This window comes from Vitis riparia, chromosome 6 (assembly GCF_004353265.1).
Source record: "Vitis riparia cultivar Riparia Gloire de Montpellier isolate 1030 chromosome 6, EGFV_Vit.rip_1.0, whole genome shotgun sequence".
NCBI lineage: Eukaryota > Viridiplantae > Streptophyta > Magnoliopsida > Vitales > Vitaceae > Vitis > Vitis riparia.
Genome location: NC_048436.1, coordinates 9,034,567 through 9,061,063, shown reverse-complemented (window position 1 = coordinate 9,061,063; position 26,497 = coordinate 9,034,567). Strand labels below are relative to the sequence as shown.

Genomic DNA, 26,497 nt, shown 5'->3' with positions numbered 1-26,497 from the left:
GTATTTCCAGAATCTCGAATTAATTCTGAATTACCCTTGAAAATATTTGGTTGCACTACATATGTACACATTCCAAAAAGGTCAAGATCTAAGTTAGACCCAAGAGCAGAAAAATGTGTTTTGTAGGATATACTCCTAATAAAAAGGGTTACAAATGTTTTAATCCCCTTACAAAACGTTTTTACACAACTATGGATGTTTCCTTTATGGAAAATATCCCATATTTTACCAAAAATTTACTTCAGGGGGAGAAATTAGTGGAACCAAATTTTTGGGAAATTGTTGAACCTTTGCCTAGTGTAATTCTTGATATCTCTCTTGAAAAAGAAAATAAGGAAACTAAGCCTACTGAATCCGAATAAGAAATTGGTTTGTTAGAAGAAGAAATACTACGAATGAAAAAAAATAGAAACAATCTTGAGCCTGCGGTTTATTCAAGGAAAAAAGTCCCTAGAAGAAGTAAAGACCAGCCGATCATCCCAACACATGGTCAACCGAAAGCCCTTGGCAATGGCTCTCTAAATGTCTCAGGTAACCCTCCTTCTATTCCTACTCATATACATGCTTCTTCTTCTTCTGTTACTGATCTAAGTTTACCATCACACTTTGGTCCAAGTCCAAAAATATCTGCACCTGAACCCGGTTTAGGATTAACCCCAATTGTTCTTGCACAGGACCTTGACCTTGATCTCCCTATTGCTCTTAGAAAGGGAACCCGAGCCTGCACTAAACATCCCATTGCCAAATATATCTCCTATAGTAACCTTTCTGACAACTATAGAGCATTCACTACAAATATTTCAAAACTTGTGGTACCTAGAAATATTCAAGAAGCACTAGATGAACCGAGTTGGAAATTGGCAGTGTTTGAGGAAATGAATGCCTTAAAAAACAATGGCACTTGGGAGGTTGTAGATTTACCAAGGGAAAAAAAAGTTGTGGGGTGCAAATGGGTGTTTACAATAAAGAGTAAAATAGATGGAAGTGTTGAGAGATACAAAGCCAGACTTGTGGCAAAGGGTTTTACTCAAACCTATGGGATAGACTATTAAGAGACTTTCGCCCCCTAAGCTAAAATAAACTCAATTAGAGTTTTGTTGTCCCTTGCAGTAAATTCCAATTGGCCCTTACACCAATTGGATGTTAAAAATGCCTTTCTTAATGGAGACCTAGAGGAGGAAGTGTTCATGAGTCTTCCACCAGGTTTTGAAAAAAGTTTTGGAGTTGGGAAAGTGTGCAAATTGAAGAAGTCCTTACACGGACTTAAGCAGTTGCCTAGAGCTTGGTTTGAGCGCTTTGGCAAAGTAATAAAGCATTATGGATATACTCAAAGTCAAGCTGATCACACGATATTCTACAAACATTCAAATGAAGGTAAAGTAGCCATCTTAATTGTGTATGTTGACGATATTGTGTTAACTGGGGATTATTGCAATGAACTAGAGAAGCTGAAGGGGAAACTTGCTGAGGAATTTGAGATTAAGGACCTGGGGGCATTAAAATACTTTCTTGGGATGGAGTTTGCTAGGTCCAAAGAAGGTATCTTTGTAAATCAATGGAAGTATGTTCTTGATCTTCTTGATGAGACAGGTATGTTAGGATGTAAGCTTGTTGAAACACCTATAGAGCCGAATGTAAAACTGCAGCCTACAAAAGCCAAGAATGTGAAGGACCGGGATCTTTATCAGAGACTTGTTGGGAGATTGATTTACCTATCCCATACACGCCCTGACATAGCATTCTCAGTGAGTATGGTTAGTCAGTTTATGCATGCGCCTGGACTAGAGCATTTTGAAGTTGTTTACAGGATTCTAAGGTATCTAAAGTGGACACTGGGTAGAGGTCTTCTGTTCAAGTCACAAGGACACCTACAAATTGAAACCTACACCGATGCAGACTGGGTTGGAAGCATAGTGGATCGAAGGTCCACCTTTGGGTACTGTTCATTTGTAGATGGCAACTTGGTTACGTGGCGAAGTAAAAAACAGAACGTGGTTGCTAGAAATAGTGCTGAGGCTGAGTTTAGAGCTTTAGCTCATGGTATTTGTGAGATTATGTGGATAAGAAGATTACTGGAAGAGTTAAAGATGACAGGTTCATCTCCTATGAAGTTGTATTGTGACAACAAGGCAGCAATTTTAGTAGCTCACAATTCGGTTCTCCATGACTGCACCAAACATGTGGAAATGGACAAGCATTTCATTAAAGAGAAGATAGACAACAGATTGGTTTGTATGACCTATATCCCTACTGAGGAACAAGTGGCTGATGTCTTCACCAAAGGACTACACAAGAGGCAATTCGATTTTTTAGTTGGCAACCTGGCTATGGAAGATATCTTTAAGCCAACTTGAGGGGGAGTGTTGGAAAACCGAAACTGATATGGAAAGAAATAAATTTATAAAGCTGTAAATTATTTATTAGTTGTCAATCTTTGTATTTTTAGGAAAGTAATTGTTAGGAGTTATTCTTTCCTTTTAATCAGTGATTTAGTTTCCTAATTTGAAGGATTTGTATATGCTGTAAACTCTATAAAAGAATAATCTCAATGAAAGAAAATTATTCCCGTGAAACCCTATTCTTCAACTGCAATATTTGTTAAATATTGCATTTTTTTTAATTAACCAAATGTCCTTAAGAAATATGGAGAATAAATGAGTGCTGTTATTTATTTATTGCTAATTTAGTTTGTGGAAGTTTGAGCAAATGGACTGTAAATAATTTCTTTCTGTTATCTATTGCATTGAGAATGATCCATGAGAACCAGATCATAAAAAATAGAAAGAAATTGTGATCTCAGAAAATGGGACTAAAATAGAAAGTACACCATCCTGATAAATTCGGATGAGTGGAATTTTAATGGTTTGTTCCATTCAAATTATCCCCAATTTACAACCCTTGATTTCAATTTTTTTTTTCCTTAAATCCTTCCCTCCTTCCACTTAGTTGCACTATTCTTTGCCTTTTCCCTTCTCATTAGTCCTTTTTATAGAACAATCATTCCTTGTGTCTGTACCCTTTCTGTAACAGGAACAAATTTATTTGCTTCTGTACATAAGCTCAGAGTTTCTTGCTTTTGAGATTTGTTCTATATGTTTCAGTGGATTTCCTTGCCTCTCTGCTCCATTATGTATCTTCCCTATTTGTTCATTTCAGGTATTTGCCCCCGGAGTGCTTTGAGCTCAGCAAGACACCTCTCATATCATCAAAGGTTAGCGACTTTGTGCATTCCCATGTGAAGTTTTTGAGATGGAAAGAGGAGGAAATGCCTTCCCAATTTTCCTGTGAGCATGTAGTTCAACTGTTCAACAGATAGCCTCTTTACTTGAATACCTGAACTCTCTGTTTTTGAGTGTCATGACTTCAAAAGAAGCTTTATTAGTGGCAATAATTCAGTCCTCCCAGCTGTTTCTGTCAATCAGATTTCAGCCTCTCTTGACATGCTATCTCTTTGGAACAGGTAGATGTTTGGTCAGCTGGTGTTCTATTTTACCAAATGCTTTTTGGCAGGCGCCCTTTTGGGCATGACCAGACCCAAGAGCGGATACTGCGAGAGGACACCATTATCAATGCTCGCAAGGTGGAATTCCCATCAAGACCAGCTGTATCTAATGAGGCAAAGGTGAGTCCTCCAGTGTTTCTGTAAGTGCTTGAATATTGATGTTTTTTGTTCAGTACAGTAGGAATTTGCTTTCAGTTTTTTTCTGTGCAATTTTCTAACTTGAAAACCAAGATATAGAAGAAACTATGTCTATGCTCAACAATCCAACAAGATTACTGTTTGATTGTTAAAAGTTAAAACATTTTCAGTTTAAGCTCATTTTCTAAATGCAAGATGATGCATAATGAATGCTATTTAGTATCATTTTTCCGGAAAACACTTCTTCTCTGAGGGGTGATTAAGAAACTATGAATATTCCTCCCCCTTTCTGTCTTTCTGTCTTTCTCAACCTAGCTTGAGTTCGGAAAAAAAAAACATTTTATGTAGTAATGCACGATGAGACTTAATTTATTTTGATAGGTACCATGAGACTTAAATTTGAATAGAGCTGAATGTAATTAAGTGTTTAGACTGTTTTTTTATTAGTGTCTGAATGTTATTAAGTGTTAAGTTGTTTGTTTTTATTAATGTTTGAATACTGTTAAGAAATCTATTTATTTTTACATGAAAACTTCTACAAAGTTAATTATTATATTTCTTTTTCTTTTAATTTGAAAACTAGTATTTTGAAAAAGAAAAAAGAAAAAAAAAGATAATTTAATATATTTTTAAACATTTCAAATGCCAAAATTTATTATCATAATAAAAGTTTTATAATGATCAATCATGAGATAAGTGGAAAATTGGTAATTGGATAATAATTAGGATTTCTAATTATACTTGGTTGCTAAGAAAATGTTAGAACATTTCTAAGTTAATACGTGTTTTTATGTTATGTGTTTTTAATTGTAATTCATTGAAATTGATGATAGTTCATTTTGGTTTTGTTATACAATAAGATGTCAAATTTTGAAAATTTGTATTAAATTCATTTTTAATCCAAATTTTATGATTTTTAATGTTGGTTATTTTCATTTTTGAATGAGGTTGAGAATGAGATAAATTATGAGGCAAAAATAATAGCCCCATGTGGTAGAATTTTGGCCTTGGTGTTGAAATTTTGTGAATTCATTGTATATTAATTTCTTATCCAAATTAAGTGATTTTTATGTTGTTGGCTTTATTTTTGAGTAACTATTTTTTAGAAAATTTTCTCAAGTAACAAGAGAAAAATTGTGCAAAAAATATTGTTTTTTTTTTTTTTTTGTAATTATGAAAACTGTGCTAATTTATAGTAAATTTATTCCTCATTCAAATTGCACAAAATTTAGTTTAATTTGTTTTAAAACAAGACTTATTTAAAATTTTCAAAAATGAATTTTGTTTATTATAACAAAGTTAAAGGTTAAGAAGAGAAGAAAAATGATTTTTCAAAATTCATCTTCTCCCATTAAGACAAAATTGGTTTAAAAAAAATGTAACAAATTAAAAAACAAATGATTTTAAAAATGTCTTATTGGTTTAAGACTTGAGTCAAAATGAGTACCTTCTTCAACAACCCCATGCTTTTTCAATTTTCTTTCAGCCTGTAAAAGGGGTTCAACCAAATACCTTCTTCAACAACAGGTTAATATTGTTTTGCTTCCCATATACATTGTTCTGATTTCAAGACATGCTACTTAAGTTTTTTGTTTGGTACTATGTCTCTCTGGCAATGCTGACATGGAAAGAATTTATGATAGCTCGAAAAATAAGATTGCATTTTCTTATTATTGTGCAGGACCTGATTCGGCGATGTCTAACATATAATCAAGCAGAGAGACCAGATGTTTTAACCATTGCTCAAGATCCATATCTCACATACTCAAAGAAATGATAGTGAACACAAACAAACAAAGGTAAAAGAAGAGCAACAATGAGCACAATGGTAGACAATCTTCCCTAGATCATTTGAGTTGAAGATCCACTCAAATGTCCATTTGAAATTTTGTATAGGTTATCAAGTGTCTGTAAATTTTTTCACTCCTGCTCTTGTTTACCCAACAATCTGTGTGTCACCCTCTTTAATTCTGCTGTTTTTACTCTGTATTCATTTTGTAAGGTGCTTCAAAAGAATATTCCTTTTTCCTCCAAGAAAAAGAAAAAAGCAAAAAAAAAAAAAAAAAAAAAAAAAAAGGAGGAGAAAGTGGATTTAATTTGATAGAAAGAACATGTCAGAGATGGTTATTTTCTATGCTTGTTCAAGTAGATTTTTGGATGATGAATTGCTACCTAAATATTATGGTATCGCACCAAATTGGGCTTGCTCCATGTAAACTCATTCTCTGGTGCGTGCTTACCTCGAGACGTTTGGGCTCTTTGGGATTATGGTCTTACACCTATGGATTACTAGGGTCCTCTATCTAGCATACCAGTGTGGGAAGTTTGGACCATAAACCATTTATATAATTTTGTTTTTGTATTAAGTTCCTTTCACCTAGTGAGTTTTGGATGTCTATTTTATGCCCTAGTTCTCTTTAAAGATAAAAAATGGAAATAAAATTGAAGTGGCCACCATAATTTTTTTTTTGAAGTTCTTTTTTTCCCATATTACAGGGATTTTGTGTTAAGGAATGGCAATAATTTCTTAAAATATACAGTAATTTTAATATAAAGTTGTAAATTTATGTTATGTTTTTAAAATTTGAGATAGAATTTTTTTTTTTTTTAATGTCTTTTAAGTTTTTAAAAGTTAATATTATTTTAAGTTAGATTTCAAACAGGAGGTGGTATATACGACTAGAACTAAAAAGATAAACAAAGTTTGAGGAGCAGCATATTAGTGAATGGCCCCGGAGAGAAGGGTTGGGGCCCAGCAGAGCAAAGATTGCAATATATGTAAAGGGCTCAGAAAACAGTGGCAGTAGTCGCAGTATTATTGTAAAAGCGTCATCATCATCATCATCGCCATGGCCTTATCTCTATCCTCCATATTCGGTGTAGCAGGGTCAAAGCCTCTTAACAAGTCAATCTTAGAGCGGCAGACGAGAGTTAAGTGCGAATTTGGGGAGAAATCCTCACCAAAAACTTCAGAATTGGAGATAGGGTCACCCATTATCGTGATCGAGGCCCCCAAAGTGTTGAAGACTGCGGCTTCGGTCCCTTGCCTCAGGGCTAATGCCGGTCTGGTCAAGCCCGGAGACGTCGGGAGGTAGGACTCAGACATCTATGTGTTTATTTATTTATAAATTTTGTAAGGCTCATGAATTTTGCATAGTAGATGGATAGATCATAAGTGGGTGTTGGTGTGATTTTTTATTTTTTTTTATTTTTGGTGTGCAGAGTCGTGTCCAGAAAGCCTAAGGATGTATGGGCGGTTAGGCTGAGCATTGGCACCTATCTCATCGATGCTAAATATTTCAAGCCCTTGAAGCTTGATTAATGATTTCACTACCAAGCTTCTACCATAAGCATATGATGATGTTCCAATATGTAGGTTGTGAGATTTTACCTTGAAAACCTCCCTCTCGTTTGTCCTCTAAAAAAAGGCCTAGAAAATAAATTCTATTTGATAATCAAGTACTATTTCGTACTCAAGCATTGCTTATTCAATAATAGCTTGACAACAATAATCCAATGTTTATTATTGAAACATCTGTTCTTCTTATTTCGTGGCATTATAATTGAATAAAATTTTCATTACTTAATTGTAAATTATTTAATAAAAACTAAGAAAAATCTAAAAAAAATATCATTAAATTTAAAAATAAAAAATTTAGAAAATACTTGTTCACTTAAAAACCTATGGTTGTCCATACTTCTTTCCCTTCTTATGTAGTGCCTTTTTTTAAAAAAAAAAAATTTATGGAATTGTTTTCTTAATCTTATATCTATAAATCATTTTTCAAAGAAAAGGAAAAAAGACAGGCACAAAGGTTTTAGAGAATGAGAGCTTGGAGAGAAGCTGGTGGCCCTAGGGGAGGAAGAAACTCTTTTGTGGTGGAGTCCAAATCTTTCGAGATTCTGGTTGAGTTGGGAGGAAAGTTGAAAGGGTGCATATGGGAGAGATGCAAAGGTATCTCCTCTTGGATTAGATTTGGGGAGGCGAGCTTACGGTGCTTACTGGATGGAGTAGAAACTTGCTGCAGAGAGTCTAATAACCGAGGATGGGCCATTGGCTGGGAGGAGGGGAACAAGAAGTATAAGTTGGAGCGACGGTTGAATGAGGCAGGGAGATTCATCCTCTGCTCAGTGCGCGACTCTAAATAAAAAAAGTTCAGTTTAATCTTTCTAGAGGGGAAGGGACAGTCTCTTGGTTGGAATTTATTGGCCGTGAGGTTAAGAGATCTTGGCGTGGCCCCATCAGGTGTCTTTCTGGCTCCTAAAGGACTAGAGGACTTGATGAGGGAGAAAGGAGAATCGAAGGTTCAGTGGCGGGAGAAAGGGGTGGAGCTGAAATCCTATGCAGATGCTGTTAAGATAAGTCCGAGAAGGGTAGGACAGTCTGTCTGGTTAGAGGTGGGGGAAAGAGAGGTGCGAGAAAGGATTGATCAGTTGAGACAGTGTTTGGTAGGTTGGTGGGGTCTCAACTCAGCTCCCGTTCCTGAGTTGGAGTATGTTAGGAGATGGGCGTCGCAACATTGGGCTCTGAAGGGGAATCTAAGGGTTGCTATGTTAGGCAGAGGCTTCTTGTTGTTTGAGTTCGAATCTTCAAGGGAGGCTAAACGTGTTTTAGCTAAAGGTGTAAGAAACATTAAGGAGAATGTTATTGTTTTGAATAGATGGAACCCTGAGGTGGGGTGTCTCTGCAAGGATTCAAGTGCTAAAGAAGTCTGGGTAAGGGTGGTTGGGCTCCCCTTCATTTGTGGAGCACAGAGATTTTTAAAAGAATAGGGGATGGGTGTGGAGGATTTGTAGCTATAGATGATAACTCGTTGTCTTCGTCTGAGATGCAGTGGGCTTGGATCCTTGTGAAGTGCGTGGAAAGGGAGTTTCCCAGCTCTGTCCAAATCGTTGTGGGGTCGGGATGTTATTCCCTGCAACTTTGGTGGGAGGTTCCTCCTTGGTTCACGCAGGTGGTGTCGGCGGGAAGTCTCAGTGGGGAGGGTGGCTCAAGGGGTGGAGAAGAAGATGGTGGAAGTCAAAGGGAGAAGGTGGAGCAGTGGAGAGTGCAGCAGGGTAGGCTTGACGTGTCGTCCACTGGAGGAGTTCCTCCTTCCCTCCTGTTGTGATCTCTGATGCAGGTACTGCAGTGGAGGGTAGGGTAGGTTCGGCTAATGGACGTGTGAAAGGGGACAAGCAGTCTGCTTGTAATTCGTTGGATGGCTCTGTTTTTGGGCCAAATTCTGGGCCCAACGGATCTGTCATTGGGGTGTTTCAGGGCCCTTCTTTTGAAAGAGGGGAGAGCCAGGGCCCTCTTAATGTTTCTCTAAAGAGTGTGGGCCACAAATCCAAGCCCATTAACTCTCTTGATGAGCTGGGCTGCAAAGAAGGGAAGAAGGGCGCGGGCTTTGGGCTCGAAGGCCTCGTAGCAGTGGTTGGAGAGGCTTTAATTGGGGAAGGACCTTTGGCTTCTCGTCCTAGGGCAATTTCGACAATCTTGGAGGTAGAAGCGATTGGAGTCACCGACCCCCTTGACCCTGGGGAAGTTCCTTTAGCCTCTCGTCCTAGGGCTCAAGCGATAAGTTTGGCGAGAGGCACTTCTGGTGACGCTGACCCTTTTGTCGGCATGTCAAGAGCTCCGAAGCCGCTAGAAGTCTCTGAGGTGGTAAGAGGAGATGATCGACGAAGCGTTGCGTGTCGAAGCCTCCAGGTATGTCGACATTTCTTCACTTTTCTGTGGGGAGTTGGGAGCTCTCTTCTTCTTCTCTTTCTTCTGGGTTTGCCCGGGCTGGAGCGAAGGAGGCAGCCTTGTCTGGTTTGATCTCGGTGACTGAGGGAGAGGAGCAGCTTCCTTTGAGCATTATTCTGGCAGATGGCAGCACTGGGGAAATGGATACTGAGGGGGAGAAATCCTCGGGTGGTGATGGGAGGGGGGGTGAGGGTGAGGTTGAGGTTTTGTTACAAGATTTTGAAGAAAAAGGAGGTCGGTGGGACGATAGTTGTTTGGCGAGATTCAGTAAGTTCCTAGGTTTTTCGACGGATGGTATTGAAGGTGAAATATTGAATCTGCTCCTAAGGACTAAGAGAAGAAGAGAGCAGAACATCAAGAAAGAGATTTCAGGATCCACTAAGTTTGATCGTGAGTTGAAAAAATTGGAGTGGTCCGTTAAATAAAATGGTGCGAAGAAGAAGAAATCTTTGGTCAGAGTTGGCGGGGTTAGAACTTCGATCCTTAGATGAAGATAAAGATACTATCATGGAATGTTAGAGGGGCCAATGATAGGGCCAAAAGGAAGGTTATTAAGGCTTTGATCAGATCGCAAATAGCGGATTTGGTGTGTCTGTAGGAGACCAAAATTCAAGATATGTCCAGGGAGATTGTCCACAGTCTTGGAGTGGGAAGATTTTTAGGTTGGGGTGCTATGAGTGTTAGGGGGGCTGCTGGTGGGGTCGTAGTGATTTGGGACAAGAGAGTCTTGGAGTTAGTAGGCATGGAGGCGGGACTCTTCTCAATTTCGTGCCGTTTCAAAAATTGCGAGGATGGCTTCTTGTGGACCTTTACGGGAGTGTATGGACCCACCTTGAAACGTAATAGGGAGCTGTTTTGGGAAGAATTAGGTGCCATTCGAGGGTTATGGTCGGACCCTTGGTGTATTGGTGGGGATTTTAATGTGGTCAGATTTCCCAGTGAGCGTCGTAGAGAAGGCAGAATCACTGGATCCATGAGAAGATTTTCGGAGGTGATTGAGGAGTTGACCTTGAGAGATTTGCCTCTCCATGGGGGGCCGTTCACGTGGACTGGAGGGCTGAATGGTCTTTCCAGGTCTAGGTTGGATCGTTTTCTAATTTCGGAGGAGTGAGAGAATCACTTCAGTGGGGTAATCCAGTGTTCTCTTCCAAGACCGGTGTCTGATCACTTTCCCATTCTGTTAGATGGGGGAGGAGTGAGGAAAGGTCCAACTCCGTTTCGATTTGAGAATATGTGGTTAAAGGAAGACGGGTTTAAGGATCTGTTAAAAGGCTGGTGGCAAGGTTTCAATTATAGTGGGTCTTATAGTTTTATCCTGACAGAAAAATTAAAGGCTTTAAAAATTAAGTTGAAGGAGTGGAATTCGGAAGTTTTCGGTAAAGTTGGAGTGAACAAGAGGCTGGCTTTGGACAAGGTGTCTTATTGGGATAATCAGGAGCGGCTAAGAGTTTTAAATGACTGGGAGTTAGAAGCAAGAAAGGAGGCTAAGGAGAATTTCAAGAAATGGGTGCTTATGGAGGAGATTTCGTGGAGACAAAAGTCAAGACAGATTTAGCTGAAGAAAGGTGACAAGAACACGAGATTTTTTCACAAGATGGCAAATTCCAACAGAAGGAAGAATTGCCTGAAAAAAATTAAAGTCAATGGCACCTGGCTGTCAGAAGAGCAGGATATTCAAAAGGGAGTGGTGAGGGCCTTTCAGTCTCTTTTATCGGATCCAGGTGGTTGGCGCCCTAGTGTGAACAATCTTGAGTTTGATAGCATTGGGGCAGAGGAGGCAGCTAGGCTGGAGCTAATGTTCACTGTGGAGGAGGTTTTCCTGGCTCTTTCAGAGTTGAATGGGGACAAAGCCCCTGGCCCGGATGGGTTTACCCTAGCTTTCTGGCACTTTTGCTGGGACTTCGTCAAAGACGAGATTATGGGATTTTTCAAAGATTTCTTTGAGAGGGGAAAGTTTGTCCGAAGTCTGAACACCACCTTCCTTGTCTTAATCCCAAAAAAGGACGGGGCTGAAGACTTGACCGATTTTAGACCCATCAGCTTGGTGAGAAGCCTCTACAAGCTGCTTGCAAATGTCTTAGCCAATAGATTGAAAAAGGTTGTGGGAAAAGTGGTGTCTACTACCCAAAATGCATTTGTTGAAGGTAGGCAGATTCTTGATGCAGCGTTAATAGCCAATGAGTTCATAGACTCCTTGCTGAAAAGGAAGGAAAGTGGGGTTCTATGTAAATTGGATTTAGAGAAGGCCTACGATCGTATCAATTGGGATTTTTTGCTGTCAGTGATGCAAAAAATGGGCTTTGGGGAGAAATGGGCTGGGTGGATCAAATGGTGTTTATCCACTGCGTCGTTTTCTGTTCTGATCAACGGCTCTCCAACCGGTTTTTTTCGAAGCACTAGGGAGTTAAGGCAAGGGGACCCCCTATCCCCTTACCTTTTTGTTTTAGGAATGGAGGCTTTGACTAGCCTCGTTAATAGGGCAGTGAGAGGGGATTATCTTTCAGGCTGCAGGATAAGGGGAAGGGAAGGAGCAGGAATTCAAGTTTCACACCTGCTGTTCGTTGATGATACGCTGGTCTTCTGCGAGGATTCCCAAGAGCAATTGGCTTTTTTAAGTTGGTTACTTTTGTGGTTTGAAGCCACTTCTGGATTGCGCATTAATCTGAACAAAAGTGAAAATTTGCCTGTGGGTAGAGTGGAGAACGTTGAATTACTAGCTGCTGAACTGGGCTGCAAAGTGGGATCTCTCCCTTCTACCTATTTGGGGCTCCCTTTGGGTGCTTCGCATAAGTCGGTGATGGTTTGGGACAGAATGGAAGAGAGGATGCGCAAGAGACTTGCCTTATGGAAGAGGCAATTCATTTCCAAGGGTGGAAGAATCACTCTCATTCGAAACACTTTGGCGAGTATGCCAACCTACCTCATGTCCTTAATGCGTATGCCAAGAGTGGTTAAATTAAGACTTGAAAAAATTCAAAGGGATTTCCTTTGGGGAGGGGGAGCGTTGGAGAAGAAGCCCCACCTAATAAAATGGGGTATTGTTTGTTCTCATAAAAAGAATGGTGGGTTGGGGATTAGAGACCTCACTACTCTCAATAGGGCCCTTCTATGCAAATGGAGTTGGCGGTTTGCGGTTGAAAGGGATTCCTATTGGAAGCTTATAATTGGCACGAAGTTTGGGGCTGTTAGAGGAGGTTGGAGCACTTGCGGGGGTAGGAAGGGCTTTAGGGCGGGGCTCTGGAAAGAAATCAGCAAGGAAGGGTTGTTGTTGCTCAACAATGTTTCTTTTTCGGTGGGGGATGGTAAAAGGGTGAGGTTTTGGAAAGATACTTGGTGCGGGAACACTCCTCTTTGTGAGGCCTATCCCTCATTGTTTGATTTAGTGGTTTCTAAAGACGCGAGGGTTGCGGACTGTTGGGATTCAATGGGGGAAGTGGGTGGGTGGAATCCCCGCTTCCTTAGACCTTTCAATGATTGGGAGGTGGAGGAGGTGGAGAGACTCCTTTTGATCATTCAAGGAAAGAGGCTGAATGCTGATTTAGAGGATAGGATGGTGTAGAATGAGACGAAAGATGGGATTTTCTCTATAAAATCCTGTTTCAATTCTCTTGACCACAGCAGTGCAGTCCCGTTTCGATGGAGAATTATTTGGAGTACGTTTGTTCCTACCAAGGTGGGTTTTTTTGCTTGGGAAGCTTCTTGGGGGAAGGTGCTCACTCAAGACCAACTAAAGAGGAGGGGTTGGAATTTAGCTAACAGGTGCTCCTTGTGTTGTGATGAAGAAGAGACGATAAATCACATCCTTATTCACTGTTCTAAGGCGAAGGTTTTGTGGGATCTCTTGTTCTCCTTATTTGGTGTTAATTGGGTCCTCCCATTTTCGGTTAGAGACACTCTTTTAGGTTGGCATGCTCCCTTAAAGGATAAGAAGCATAGTAAGGTTTGGCGGGCAGCTCCTCTTTGCTTATTTTGGATGGTATGGAAGGAAAGAAATAGGATAGTTTTTGAAAATGAGGTCCTATCACTTCAAAGATTGAAAAATTCCTTCATTTGTAATCTCTTATCTTGGGCTAATTCTTCCATAGTTGAAGGACCCCTTTCTTTGTTTAATTTTGTGGACTGGTTGGGTTCTTGTTGAGGACTGGTAAGGGTTTGTCTTTTTTGTTTCCGGTTTTTGTAGGTGATGCTTGTATACTCCCTGTATACTCTAGGTCGCCTTTCTTGCCCCATTTTTAATATATTTTTGTGCATTTATCTATATAAAAAAAAACTTAGTTCATTCCTAAGTCAACACTTCGTTAATTTTTCTTTAACTCTTCTTAATTGTTATATATTACGAACTCAACTTGCTTAAAGGTTTGGGTACTCAAATCCAAGCAAACTTTTGGAGTTGTTGACATCATTTTGCTATTTTTCATTTATAGCCATTTTTAACACGCCTTTCCCTGTATTAAATATTTAAAATATTTTTTTAGACATCTATGGAATAATTTGAACTATTGAGAGGTCTTTTATGTGCATAAAAGAGTTTTGGTAAATATGTAAGGTTGCACAAAGGGTTTGTGAACGATATTTCTAAATTGGACTAATTAATTAATTGAAGTCATGTTGGGCTAATTAATCAATTAAAACCTTTTTTGGGATAAATTAAGTGACTTAAGCCTAAAATGGGTTCAAGGTATTTAAGTTCAATGAGAAGCCTATAAATACCCTCTTTAGGAGTTAGGGTTTCAAACTGTTGTCATTCTCCCTTATATTCTAGAGAAAGAACTTTAGCCTCCACCTTTTAGATCTCCATTATGAGTGTCTAACTTCAAGGAAGAGTGATCGAGCAAAAGATTAATGGTTTGTGAGATCTCCAATGATTACTATAACATTTGACAACATTTTTCATTGCAATGTAATGAAATGAAAAAATGCAAATATTCCTTATGAATTGAGTCACTATTGATGGAAGATGATAACAATAGATATTCTCAATAAGGGCGCCATGATATTTCATGAGATTGAGATAAAGTGAGGTAATCCTAAGCGGGTATGTTCATGAAAACTATGGTCATAGCAGTTTACTAAGTGAAACTTGACATTATGCTCTTGGAGAGCTAAGATATGTCAATTGAACACATAATATGAGGATTTTTTATTTAAGGATAGTAGAGATAGTCTTGAAACATTGATAACTTTTACCTTATTAGATTATGAACACCAGTTCATGGGAAAACTAAACGCAATGGATAACAGGTCACAAACCTATGATCATTGTGTCTCATTATCATTTACATAGAATATTGGAATTCGATTGAATCTCTATAGTAGGATGTTGAATCAACTTCAGAATTAGATTTTGAGGGAGCTAGTACTACTATAGGTTTTAGTGGTCCCCACTCTCAACTTATATACATTGTTGGCAAGAGTTATGAAGGTCAGATTGACTCTAGGTTCACTTTTCTACATAAAAGCATTTTAGTAATTACATAATTAAGGTTGCACAATGGTAAGTGAACAAGATCTTTGATTTGAGCTAATTGATTAATTAGAAGACCCTATTGGATTAATTAATCAATTAGGACTTGTTTTAGGTTAAATTAAAGTAACCCAAACCTTAGTGGGCTCAAGTCACTTAAGCCTAATAGGGAACCCTAATACCCTTTTAAGGGTTAGGGTTTCATAGTTTTTTTTCTAAAGAATCTCATCTTCCATCTCCAGAGAGAGAGAGAGAGTCATAACTTCTACCATTTCTTCCATCCCCACCGAAAGTGTGTCTAGATCAAGGTTTGAGTTATCAAGGGAAGCACTTTGGGTTTACATGACTTCCTGCAACTTCATTCTTCATCTTCATTGTGTAGAATTGATTCGAGAACATCTTAATCTAAGGTATGCCTTTTGTTAACACTTTATGAATCCTTATTAAGTTTTAAAATACAAAATTTTCTATTATGCATAGGATTTAGAAAAAACTTAGAATAGTCAAGTATGTTCCTAACTTGATTCGGGGCTTGGAAAATTGAAAGATTTGGGTTTTTCCCATTATAAGGGTGTTTTGGTAATTACATAAGGTTGCATAAGGGGTAAGTGAATAAAGTCTCTAGATTGACTAATTGATTAATTAGTAGGCCATGTTAGGATAATTAATCAATTAGGACTCAATGTATGCTAGATTAAGTGAACCAAGTCTTTCTTGGGCTCAAGTCACTTAAGCCCAATGAGGAACCCTATAAATATTTTCTTAAGGGTTAGGGTTTCCATAGTTTTTTCATAGAGTTGTATTCCATCTTCAAAGGGAAAGAGAGTCATAGCATCCACCCTCTCGTCCCCCTCCTGTCAAAGTCAGGGTTCGAGTCATCATGTGGAAGACTTTGGGTCTAAAAGACTTCCTACGACATCAATCTTCATTTTCACCCCCAGGGAACAGATTTAGGAACATTCGAATCTTAGGTATTTTTTACGTTAGCATTTTATGAATCATTTTTACGTTTAAAAATGCAATTTTCAATTATGTGTATGATTTAAAAAGTCCTAGGAAGTTTAATTTGCATATTCCTAACCTGATTTGGACATGGGAAATGGAGTGATATGGGTTTTTCTCAACGATAATAGCTTCTATGTTTAGCTTCACATAAATGGTGCCAATATGTTGCATCTGCTTCAAGTTGAGTTGGAAACTTTGTCTTACGAATCAAAGAGATAAGAAGTTGAAAGATGATGAGCCAATTAGGTTTACCCATTTCCAATAGTCAAATTAGCTATGGAGTGAAGTAAAAGGACAATGGAATTGTGTTTTTAAACATTGTTTTATGATTGGAGCTTCTTTTATAGTTGCCTTTTCTTAGATTAATTATAGGAGAGTAATGAAAGATGGCATCAATTAAGCATTATCTAAAATGATTTTGGTTCTGCCTATCTTAAAGGCTCTGGTTATTATGTAATGATTATAGAATGAATTTTAAGGTTTCATTCATTATGTGTTTAATATGGGGGTTGTGGCCATTATGTAGTTTAATGTGTAAGTCATCCACTTATGTGTCATTTATTATGAGGTGGTCATCCCCAAACATGGTCGACTCTTTCTACGATGTCATGATGGTAGTAGTCTAGTAATGTTTATTGTGATATAGGAAGGTGGATCTCATAGAGACTTCATAGCAAGCGGCATATGGAAGTAGAGCCCCGCTCTTTAGACTTTGCCACGTGACTAAGGACTTCCATGCCTATACAAAGACTATGTAAGGGAAAATGACCATAAAGGAGAGGGCAAAGATTGATAAAGAGTTCCCTCCTCACATTTGAAACAAATTTTTCTATAGAATAAGAAACATTCATAGTATAATTGCATTCAATGGTGGATTTGAGCAAGCCATTTTGACTTTTACCCATACAATAATTTTGAAAAAAAGTTAATTTTTTTAATATGCCTCCTTAATAAAGGAAAAAATAAAATAAAAATGAGTATGTTCGATGGATAAGAATAGAAACGAAAATAAAGATAAATCACAATATAAAATATATATGTAAAAAAAAAGAGTCAAATTCTTGACAATAACGATTTTAATTTTCATAAAATAAATTTTTTTATTCCTATTTTCATTTTTAGTTATATATATTAAGTAACGTAGAAGTAATAATAAATGAAAAATAAAATATTTTTTTATTTTCATGCTTTGAAAGATGAATCATATCCTTCTTAAAGTGAATTTTAGTTTTGATGAGAATAAATTTTATTATTATTATTATTTTGGTTCTAATCCAAACCCAATAACGCAGAGGTATATATTGAGTATTTTGATTTGGCTTGGGCTTCAAGACGAGAGTAAATAAAAAGCATTTAGATGACACATTCCACGACAAGTGTCTCTCCCCATGCAAACATCAATCAAGTTTTGCTGCTTTTCCCTGACTAAGTTGCTTTTTCTTTTTGTGATCATCCAACAGAGAGGGGCTTCAACATGACATCTGGTAAACCATTTGCCACAGCCCACCTACCCACCCAACCACAAATATGGAATACCATAATGCTATGCTCCATCAAATGATTACTTTATTTTGAATGAAGTTCAAATTCACATGGTAGCCAAGTGAGTGACCTACCAGGCCACTTGTCCACCAACCTCATTGACATTAACCATTTCATTTTCTAATCTTCCCTACAGAAAATAAAAGGAAGATTTTTCCATCTTCTTTGATTTAAAAGATAGCTTAGTTTGTAACCTAGATGGCTTCCTAGCACTCTATCTCAGCTTATTTTCAAGTCAAATTTTTGTTAATTGGATCAAGTGTTTGGTGGGAGTATCTTCTTGGTCACACATGTTTAGGTGTTGAACAACCTGACTTAAAAGGATATAAATTTAACTGTTTTTTGGAGGTCAATTTTATTTTATTTTTTATACCCATCTTCAAAATTTTCAGTCATCTAAACTTTTATCTAATCATTATTTTAATCAAATTTTTAAATTGAAATATATTTTGGTAGCTCTAGATGCCAAATTATTTAATATTTAAAAATTATTTTTATGTATTAGTTTTTAATAATATTTTTTGAATTATGTCATTCCGAATATTAAGTTGATATGTAATATGAATGGGATGGACGAAAAGAAATAACATTTTAAGAGGTAATTAATAACTATGAAAATTTGATTTTATTTTTAATGCATAAAAATTTTGTGAAACATTTACTTTGAGGTACAAGCATATCATCATTCCTAACTTTAGGAGGCATGACTACTTCACTCTTTTTATTTCTAGATCTAGTGTGAGACCCCTTACCTTTTTTAGTATTTAAGACTTGGTTTCTAAGAAAGCTCGACCCATTCGTTAGTCTATTTATAAGAGATTGAAACCTATTAAAAGGTTTGTTATAACACTTCCTTCGTATATAAATTTATTGCTAATAGTTAGTGAAAAAAGGGGTGGAGGTAAGGGATGCATTGATGGAAAGAATGCTTCATTTAACCTTTATAGAGTTTCTTTCCCCACAAGTCTCAATCTTGCTGATGCATCTTATGTTACTCGTCATTTGTAAATTTCCCTTTATTAATTATTCCATTAAGGATTTTGACATCAGGTCAAATATTTCATTAGTATAAATCATGTCCTTTCTCGTGTTTTCAATTATAAGTGTTAAGGCTTTATTTTTATCAATTGCATAGTTATATTTAGAGTTAAGGAACTTCACCTTATTAAATAAATAAATAATTCTTTATCAAGCTTTAAGGTGGCAAGTTCATTAAGTAGATCGATAGTTTTAACCTTTAAAGCATCATAGATTTCTTTAATTTTTAATGCCTTTCTACTCATTTTAACACTTACAACTTTTATTTTTAAGCTTTCCTTACACAATTGATCATAGGCAACATGTATCTCACCAAAATCAAATTCACTTTCCTCATTTTGATTTAATTCAGTAAGAGGACCATAGTCAGAGTGAGCCACAAATACAATAAAAGTAATAAGATTATTATCATCTTTCTCTCATTGGAGTCCATATAGACTCTCAACCATCAAACTCAAGATCACCCCGAGTCGCTTATTTAACTTTTTTAATATGTTTGGGACTAAGACAATCAGCAACATGTATTCTACTTCCCTACAAATAAAGCATTCTATTTTCTTGTTCTTAAATGAACCCTTTTGTAAGTGATCTTTTACGAGGGTGCATTGTTTTCTTAAACCTTTTAGTAAATAAAAAAATCTTAGCAAAAATTAAATATTGTTCAATATATTCATCAAACTCATTACTCGAAGCTTTTAGGATTACAGCCTTAAGCTTCTTAAAACTATGAAGGGACATTTCATCGGTTTGAAGAGATCCCACTAATTCATCAACTCTTAATGTCATTAATTTTCTCTTTGATAATTATTTTAGATCTGAATCTTTGAGGAAGAAATTTAAGGATTTTCCTAACTACCCTAAACTCAATAATCTTCTGTATCAAGTCTTCAAGACAAGTGTAACTCCTAGGAGGTACATGTAAAGTTGAATCTAGTAATATTTGGAACAAATTTATCAACATAAACTAGCTAATTTAAGTTGCTAACATTAAGAAACTAAATCATTCAAGTAATTGCAAGAACTCTTACTCTTCTATATTCCATATTTATGTTGATCATAATTGTAGAGCCAAGTTAAAGATATGATAATTTGTAACACCAACTTCATCATCTTTGACCATATCCTCTAAACAATTAATCTAATACAAAGAAATGTATTGATGAACATTATTCTTAAAGATTACAACAACAAATGAGTAGAGCAATCACATTCAAAAACATGACCTAAATGAGATTTGAGAAAAACATAAAATAAAATAAAATAAAAATAATCAAAAAACAATTAAAAATAGAAAATAGAATATAAAATTAAATTTTAATTTTTCCATGTGTGTAAAAAATACCTAGTTATTTTTTAAAAAAATTTTAAAAGTATTAAAATAGGAAAGATAATTAATCTCTTTATATAGAATAAAACATTTTTAAATGTTTTTGAATTGAAAAATAAAAATTAGTGACATTTTTTGAAACATATTCCTTATATTTTTTCTATATTTGGTCGTTAATAAGCTTACCTACCATATAAGATGATGAAATATGATGATAACTTCACTTAATAAAACATATGATGTGGTGGATGAAAAGGTTGTGAATAGAGAAAGGGAGAGACCTACTACAATCGACCTTGGGAGTAAATTCAAAGAAAAAAAGAAAGAGAAGTCCGAGGAAAGAGAGAGAAAGGGCAGGAGTAAAGCCAAAGGGAAGGGGGTGGAGTTGGTGAAGGAACTAGTATAAATGGGCCAAGCCTCTATTTCTTCTGTCGTGCCGTTGTCTTCTCTCATCTTATCTCGCACACTCTCTTCCTCCAAAAACCGTCTCTCTTTTCTCCGCTTCAATCTCCGGTTCAGGTATTCTTCCTCTTTTTTCTCATCTATTCCTTCTTCACACATCGTACAATTCTCTTATGTCATTTTCTCGCTTTCTTCAATATCTTTCCCTCTATAGTTGCTACTACATTCCCAAAGGTGGTAAGCTTTTTGGGTTTCTGCTTTTTTTTCCTTCAATCTTTCTTTTGAAGATTAAAAAACTGTTTTTCTGAATGGGTTTCTGTTGTTATTTTCTGAAATCGTTGCATTTCACCTTTTGCCCATTTTGTTTCCTATTACTTGGATTCCTTCTAAGTTGAATTCGTTCTGTTCAGGCCCTTTTTTTCTATATCAATTTGCATGGTTATATTCGTACTTTTCAATTGCCATTTGTTTTTGAGAAATTGCTCATATTAATATTCGTTTGTGTTGTTTTTTCCATGATTTCCGAAATTGGTTTTCAGATCATATGATTGGGATGGGATAGGTAGTGTTTTACTTATATATCTGGTGGGTTTTGGTGGAAGAGTTGGTTTTTGTTTTTGTTTACATTGTTCTTTTATGATGATTTGCGGAATTGGTTGTTGAAATGGTGTATTGGAAGGGGATGGATGGAGTTTTACTGATATATTTGTTGGGTTTCTGGTAAAGAAATTGTGGGTATATATATAATGATTTGTGGAATTGCTTGTCCAAATAATATGATTGAAATGCAATGGATGGTGTACGTTTTATTGATATATTTGGTGGGTTATGGTGAGGCAGAGCAATGGCATCTCACATTGTGGGTTATCCTCGTATGGGACCCAAGAGAGAGCTCAAGTTTGCCCTGGAATCTTTCTGGGATGGGAAAAGTAGTGCCGAGGATTTGCAGAAGGTGGCAGCTGAGCTCAGGGCATCCATCTGGAAGCAAATGGCTGATGCTGGAATTAAGTACATTCCTAGCAACACTTTCTCATACTATGATCAGGTGTTGGACACCACGGCAATGCTTGGTGCTGTTCCTGAAAGATATGGTTGGAATGGTGGGGAAATTGGGTTTGATGCCTACTTTTCCATGGCTAGGGGCAATGCCTCTGTACCAGCCATGGAAATGACCAAGTGGTTTGACACCAACTAGTGAGTGATGACCTCTCTCTCTTCTCATGTCCCGAGTGATTTAGATGATTTAGTAATCCTTTTTACTGGTGTAGTTAAGCCATGACTTATGAATGTGATTTTTGATACAGTCATTTCATTGTCCCTGAATTGGGACCCAATGTTAAGTTCTCTTATGCATCTCACAAGGCTGTAAATGAATTCAAGGAGGCCAAAACTGTAAGTTCTCTAGTCTGGTCTTGCTGTTTTTTGTTGGCATATTGGTAGATCTATGTTTGAATTATAATTGGGGCAATTTTTAGATGTTTCTAGAAATTGGTCGCCCTTTTCCCCTCTAGCATTTTGAGGCTCAGATCTCTCATGATGGATCCATTTAGAAAGTGGAGGCATCACTGCAAATTATAGTAAAAGTTGAAAAAGCTTTCACACAAATCTTAAAACTCGATAAACACATTTCAAATTCTATGCCAGATTCCTTGTTGTAAGACAGTTCAATGGTCAATTACTAATGGAACTCTTTAACATCCCCTCATGAAATTTAAGCTGTGTCTTATCATATGGGGATTTTGTAGAAATCTTATACATGGACGTGAATGAAGGTTGTAGAGGTGGCATACCTTTTTAAGTTGTTCAAATCCACAATTTTGTGGTTCTATCTCATGATAAGATCTACCACAATTTTATCTTAATTTGATGATGTCAGTATTATGACATCACCTATGTCAACTAATATAATATTGTGTAAGGAGATCATGTTTCAGATCCCTTGACACATATTAGAGGAGTTTGATTTTCGGTTTTAAATCAGAGCAGGCTAGATGATCTAAATATATGTTTAATCCAAACTTTCCTATGGATCTGTTTTGGCACTGTTCTGTAAATGCGTTGCCCTATTTTTGTTATAGGTATCTTAGCAAGAATACAATGAAAAACAATTCCTTATTTATGCATGTTACTGGTCTCATTTATGCTGTTTCTAGTTTAATTCTTCATTTAATGAATTTTTCTACATTGCAGCTTGGAATTGAAACTGTCCCAGTCATAGTTGGCCCTGTGTCCTACTTGTTGTTGTCAAAACCAGCTAAGGGTGTGGAGAAATCCTTTTCTCTTCTCTCGTTGATTGACAAGATTCTTCCAATCTACAAGTGAGGAGTTAGGCCTTTTCTATGATAAAGATAGTTATTTTTATGCATTTCTGGTGGGTTTCTTGATAAACTATACTAATAATGAATACCATGCAGGGAAGTTGTGACTGAGTTAAAGGAAGCTGGTGCTACCTGGATACAGTTTGATGAGCCTACCCTTGTGTTGGATCTTGATTCCCACCACTTGCAAGCATTCACTCATGCATACTCAGAACTAGAGTCTACTGTATCTGGTTTGAACGTTCTTATTGAGACATACTTTGCTGATGTTCCTGCTGAGGCATACAAAACCCTAACTTCTTTGAAGGGTGTTACTGGATTTGGGTTTGACCTGGTTCGTGGAACAAAGACCCTTGATTTAATCCACAGTGGATTTCCTTCTGGAAAACAACTTTTTGCTGGAGTGGTAGATGGAAGGAACATTTGGGCTAATGATCTTGCTGCTTCCCTTAATACTTTGAAGTCTCTTGAGGACAAAGTGGGAAAAGGTGTTCACTGTTGAGTGCATTTTTGTGATTGCTTTTGAAGTTATTTGCAAGCAGTTAAACAATGCTGTATATTATGTTCTTCTACAGGCAATCTCATTGTGTCTACATCCTGCTCTCTTCTCCACACTGCTGTTGATCTTGCAAATGAGACTAAGCTGGACAAAGAGATCAAATCATGGCTTGCATTTGCAGCACAGAAAGTGCATGAAGTGAATGCCTTGGCTAAGGCATTGTCTGGTCAGAGAGATGAGGTACTTATTTCCCTCATGCTGTGTTAATAATTGAAACTGAAAATAAGGAAAACTGATGATGCAGCTTCCGGATATTTTTAGTTTCTCACTGTTAAGTTTTTCATCTTCAGGCCTTCTTTTTTAGTAATGCTGCGGCTCATTCTTCAAGAAAATTCTCCCCAAGGGTGACAAATGAGAATGTCCAAAAGGCTGTAAGTCATTTTTTAATGAAATCAATTTTTCTCCTATATGGTTTGGAATGGACTGCAATGATCCTCTTGTATTTACCTTAGACTGATGTCCTTTTTTGTATAGGCTGCTTCTTTGAAGGGTTCTGATCACCGCCGAGCCACAGATGTCAGTGCCAGGTTAGATGCTCAGCAGAAGAAGCTGGCCCTTCCAGTCCTTCCCACTACAACTATTGGATCTTTCCCTCAGACCATGGATCTTAGAAGAGTTCGCCGTGAGTTCAAGGCTAAGAAGTGAGCATTCTACTTCTATAGATAGTATTTCCCCCAAATCACTGCTTCTGTCTGACCTTTTATCACATCTATGATATTTATGCTCTTTTACAGGATATCTGAAGATGACTATGTCAAGGCCATCAAGGAGGAAATCAACAAAGTTGTCGTTCTCCAGGAAGAGCTTGATATTGATGTTTTGGTACATGGGGAGCCAGAGGTGATTTCTCTTCCTAATTATCTAAAATTAATTCAATGCTTCATGGCTATATTTTGTTATGGGAAAGAAGGTTTAAATAATTTCATTGTAATTTGTCAATGTCTTGATGATGCAGAGAAATGACATGGTTGAGTACTTTGGGGAGCAATTATCAGGTTTTGCCTTCACTGTCAATGGGTGGGTCCAATCTTATGGGTCCCGTTGTGTCAAGCCACCTATCATCTATGGTGATGTGAGTCGACCCAAGGCCATGACTGTTTTCTGGTCCTCAATGGCTCAGAGCATGACTAAGCACCCAATGAAGGGAATGCTAACTGGACCTGTTACCATTCTGAACTGGTCTTTTGTTAGAAATGACCAGCCCAGGTAAGAAAATCAAGCCAACCAAATCTATCTCAGTCGATTTCTACGATTTTGTTATAATGATTGAATCTAATGCTTTTACCTGATCTTAGATTCGAGACTTGCTATCAGATTGCTTTGGCCATCAAAGACGAGGTCGAGGATCTTGAAAGAGCAGGTATTACTGTCATCCAGATTGATGAGGCTGCTCTAAGGGAGGGTTTGCCGCTTAGAAAGTCTGAGCAGGCTTTCTATTTGGAATGGGCTGTTCACTCCTTCAGGATCACTAACTGCAGTGTTCAAGACACTACTCAGGTTCTCCATCTTTTCTGTTTTGGGAAATTAGTGGTCACTTGTATTTGTTTTGGAAATATTCAAACTTTTAAATAGTTCATAATTTGAGTATTAATTAAATAGGTAATCAAAACTCAAGTTGTGTGGCTGTGTCAGAATATAAAGGAAAATTTGGCTTCTCTATGAAACTACCTCAAAAAGGAAAAACGTCGTCCTTTTTTTTTCTTTCCATTCACAAATGTTAGGAGTATGTGATCGTATCATATAAGGAAATGTATGCAAAAGGAAATGAAACAGTGACTAGAATTCTGAACGTCTTGTTGTTATTGTTTCTAACAGATCCATACTCACATGTGCTACTCCAACTTCAATGACATCATTCACTCAATCATAGACATGGATGCTGACGTGATCACCATTGAGAACTCCAGATCAGATGAGAAGCTCCTCTCGGTCTTCCGCGAGGGAGTGAAGTATGGAGCTGGTATTGGTCCTGGCGTCTATGACATCCACTCCCCCAGGATTCCATCCACAGAAGAAATTGCAGACCGAATCAACAAGATGCTTGCAGTCCTTGAGACCAACATCCTATGGGTGAACCCTGATTGTGGCCTCAAGACGCGCAAGTACACAGAGGTGAAGCCTGCTCTCAGCAACATGGTTGCTGCTGCCAAGCTCCTCCGCACCCAGCTGGCCCATGCCAAGTGAGTTGTTTAAGCTGCCATCAAGTGATCAAGTGATTTTCCTTGGAAGCTCAAATAATCCGTTGGCTTTTCAGCTAAAGGAGCATATAAATACTAGTAGATAGAAATTATATATGTTTATTTTAACAAGCTGTTCTATTTGTTTGTTTGTGTTATCCTCCCTTTGTTATTGTAAAGGGGCATGGGAATTGAAGAATGAGTCATTGTTACCATCTTAACTAATCACCTTTGTGGTTTCTTTTTGATGAGTTGAACCTTGAGATGATCATTACCTTCTTCATTTTCTACACAGAAGATGTTAATGTTGGTCATCTGTCTAAACATTACTTATAATAAATATAACATATACATGTTATAGTTTGTCTTCATATATATATGAATTATAGCATAAAAATCTTCCACAAGGGATGAAATTTTCATTTATTACTCGATTACTAGGATAAATTTTGCATGTACATACTATACTTTGATTAAAAATTTGAAAACTATCTTCAAACTTATGTTTGTTACAATAGTTTTGATATTATATTTCAATTGAAAATTTCAAAACTATGTTTGGTACAATATTTTTACTTTCTAATATTTAATAACAAAAGTTTTAAAAATAAAAGTATCAAATATATTTTTTATTCCAAAATTCTTTAAAATAAATTTTAAAATGAAAGCAGTCACATTCATCACTGGTTCTTTTTTATGAAATAAAAAATATGATTATTTGATTAAAAGGATCAATGAAAACCTAATTTTTGAAATTTAGCACTTTTTTTTTTCTTATAAAATAACCCTTTGTTTGAAAACATATATGAAAATGTTTGAAATGGTAAAAGGTATTTACGTAAAAGATGAGTTACTTCTTTAAAAAAAACCAAGAAAAAAGTTAGATTCATAATTTAGGGATTATTTTGTCCCTTTTAACCAAATATTTTTTAAAAATATTGGTGTCTCACTTATAAATATTAAAAAATTGGGACTCATCAAAAAAATAATTGACAACCCATCAAAAATAGTTTTTGCCACTTCTTGTAATATAAGAATGAAATTATGTTTTTATTTTTATTTTTAATGTCAAAATAAAATATAAAAATAGAATTTAAATAGCTATAAAAAAATATTAAACACAAGTGTATGATAAGCATTAGAAACTAACAATGAATTGAAATAAGTTTCTCTCTCAGAGAGAGAAGAGAGAGAGTTCTTTATATATATATATATATATATATATATATATATATATATATATATATATATATATATATATATATATATATATAAATACACAACTTCATCTTTT

General features: G+C 36.6%; 4 protein-coding genes across 8 annotated transcripts in view; all 4 read left to right on the top strand.

Moving 5' to 3' along the window:
• LOC117915672 (serine/threonine-protein kinase TOUSLED) overlaps positions 1–6,016 on the top strand; it is a 48,556-nt gene extending 42,540 nt beyond the window's left edge. For 3 of the 5 annotated variants that reach the window (XM_034831301.1, XM_034831300.1, XM_034831303.1), the window contains 3 exons: positions 3,157–3,211; positions 3,461–3,622; positions 5,322–6,016. In XM_034831301.1, coding sequence (XP_034687192.1) covers positions 3,157–3,211; positions 3,461–3,622; positions 5,322–5,417 — 313 coding nt within the window. In that variant the 3' untranslated portion in view covers positions 5,418–6,016. Of the gene's footprint in view, positions 1–3,156; positions 3,212–3,460; positions 3,623–5,321 lie in introns of those variants that run through there. The other 2 variants (XM_034831302.1, XR_004651432.1) reach the window with 2 other exon arrangements.
• On the top strand, positions 7–2,398 carry LOC117915673 (uncharacterized mitochondrial protein AtMg00810-like). The gene has a single exon (XM_034831304.1). It carries the CDS (start codon positions 1,188–1,190, stop codon positions 2,352–2,354), a length of 1,167 nt encoding a protein of 388 aa, XP_034687195.1. The 5' UTR covers positions 7–1,187; the 3' UTR covers positions 2,355–2,398.
• A 333-nt stretch (positions 6,017–6,349) lies between the features above and the next one.
• LOC117916597 lies at positions 6,350–7,172 on the top strand. Its single transcript, XM_034832711.1, has 2 exons — positions 6,350–6,731; positions 6,863–7,172. Exons 1-2 carry the CDS (start codon positions 6,490–6,492, stop codon positions 6,960–6,962), a joined length of 342 nt encoding a protein of 113 aa, XP_034688602.1. The 5' UTR covers positions 6,350–6,489; the 3' UTR covers positions 6,963–7,172.
• Positions 7,173–20,114: 12,942 nt separating this feature from the next.
• Positions 20,115–25,556, top strand: LOC117916496 (5-methyltetrahydropteroyltriglutamate--homocysteine methyltransferase 2). The gene is made up of 12 exons (XM_034832563.1): positions 20,115–20,266; positions 20,990–21,343; positions 21,454–21,541; positions 22,340–22,467; positions 22,564–22,955; positions 23,043–23,206; positions 23,317–23,397; positions 23,501–23,667; positions 23,761–23,866; positions 23,982–24,232; positions 24,322–24,523; positions 24,842–25,556. The coding sequence occupies exons 1-12, from the start codon at positions 20,154–20,156 to the stop codon at positions 25,208–25,210; spliced, it is 2,415 nt and encodes an 804-aa protein (XP_034688454.1). The 5' UTR covers positions 20,115–20,153; the 3' UTR covers positions 25,211–25,556.
• Positions 25,557–26,497: the final 941 nt, after the last annotated feature.

Excerpts from the sequence above, each read along its gene's own strand:
- LOC117915673 (XM_034831304.1), top strand. The coding sequence starts at position 1,188 with ATGAGTCTTCCACCAGGTTTTGAAAAAAGTTTTGGAGTTGGGAAAGTG.
- LOC117916597 (XM_034832711.1), top strand. The coding sequence starts at position 6,490 with ATGGCCTTATCTCTATCCTCCATATTCGGTGTAGCAGGGTCAAAGCCT. Across the intron at positions 6,732-6,862 it reads AAGCCCGGAGACGTCGGGAG|AGTCGTGTCCAGAAAGCCTA; the intron begins GTAGGACTCAGA and ends TTTGGTGTGCAG.
- LOC117916496 (XM_034832563.1), top strand. The coding sequence starts at position 20,154 with ATGGGCCAAGCCTCTATTTCTTCTGTCGTGCCGTTGTCTTCTCTCATC. Across the intron at positions 20,267-20,989 it reads CGCTTCAATCTCCGGTTCAG|AGCAATGGCATCTCACATTG; the intron begins GTATTCTTCCTC and ends ATGGTGAGGCAG. Across the intron at positions 23,398-23,500 it reads ATGAGAATGTCCAAAAGGCT|GCTGCTTCTTTGAAGGGTTC; the intron begins GTAAGTCATTTT and ends TTTTTTGTATAG.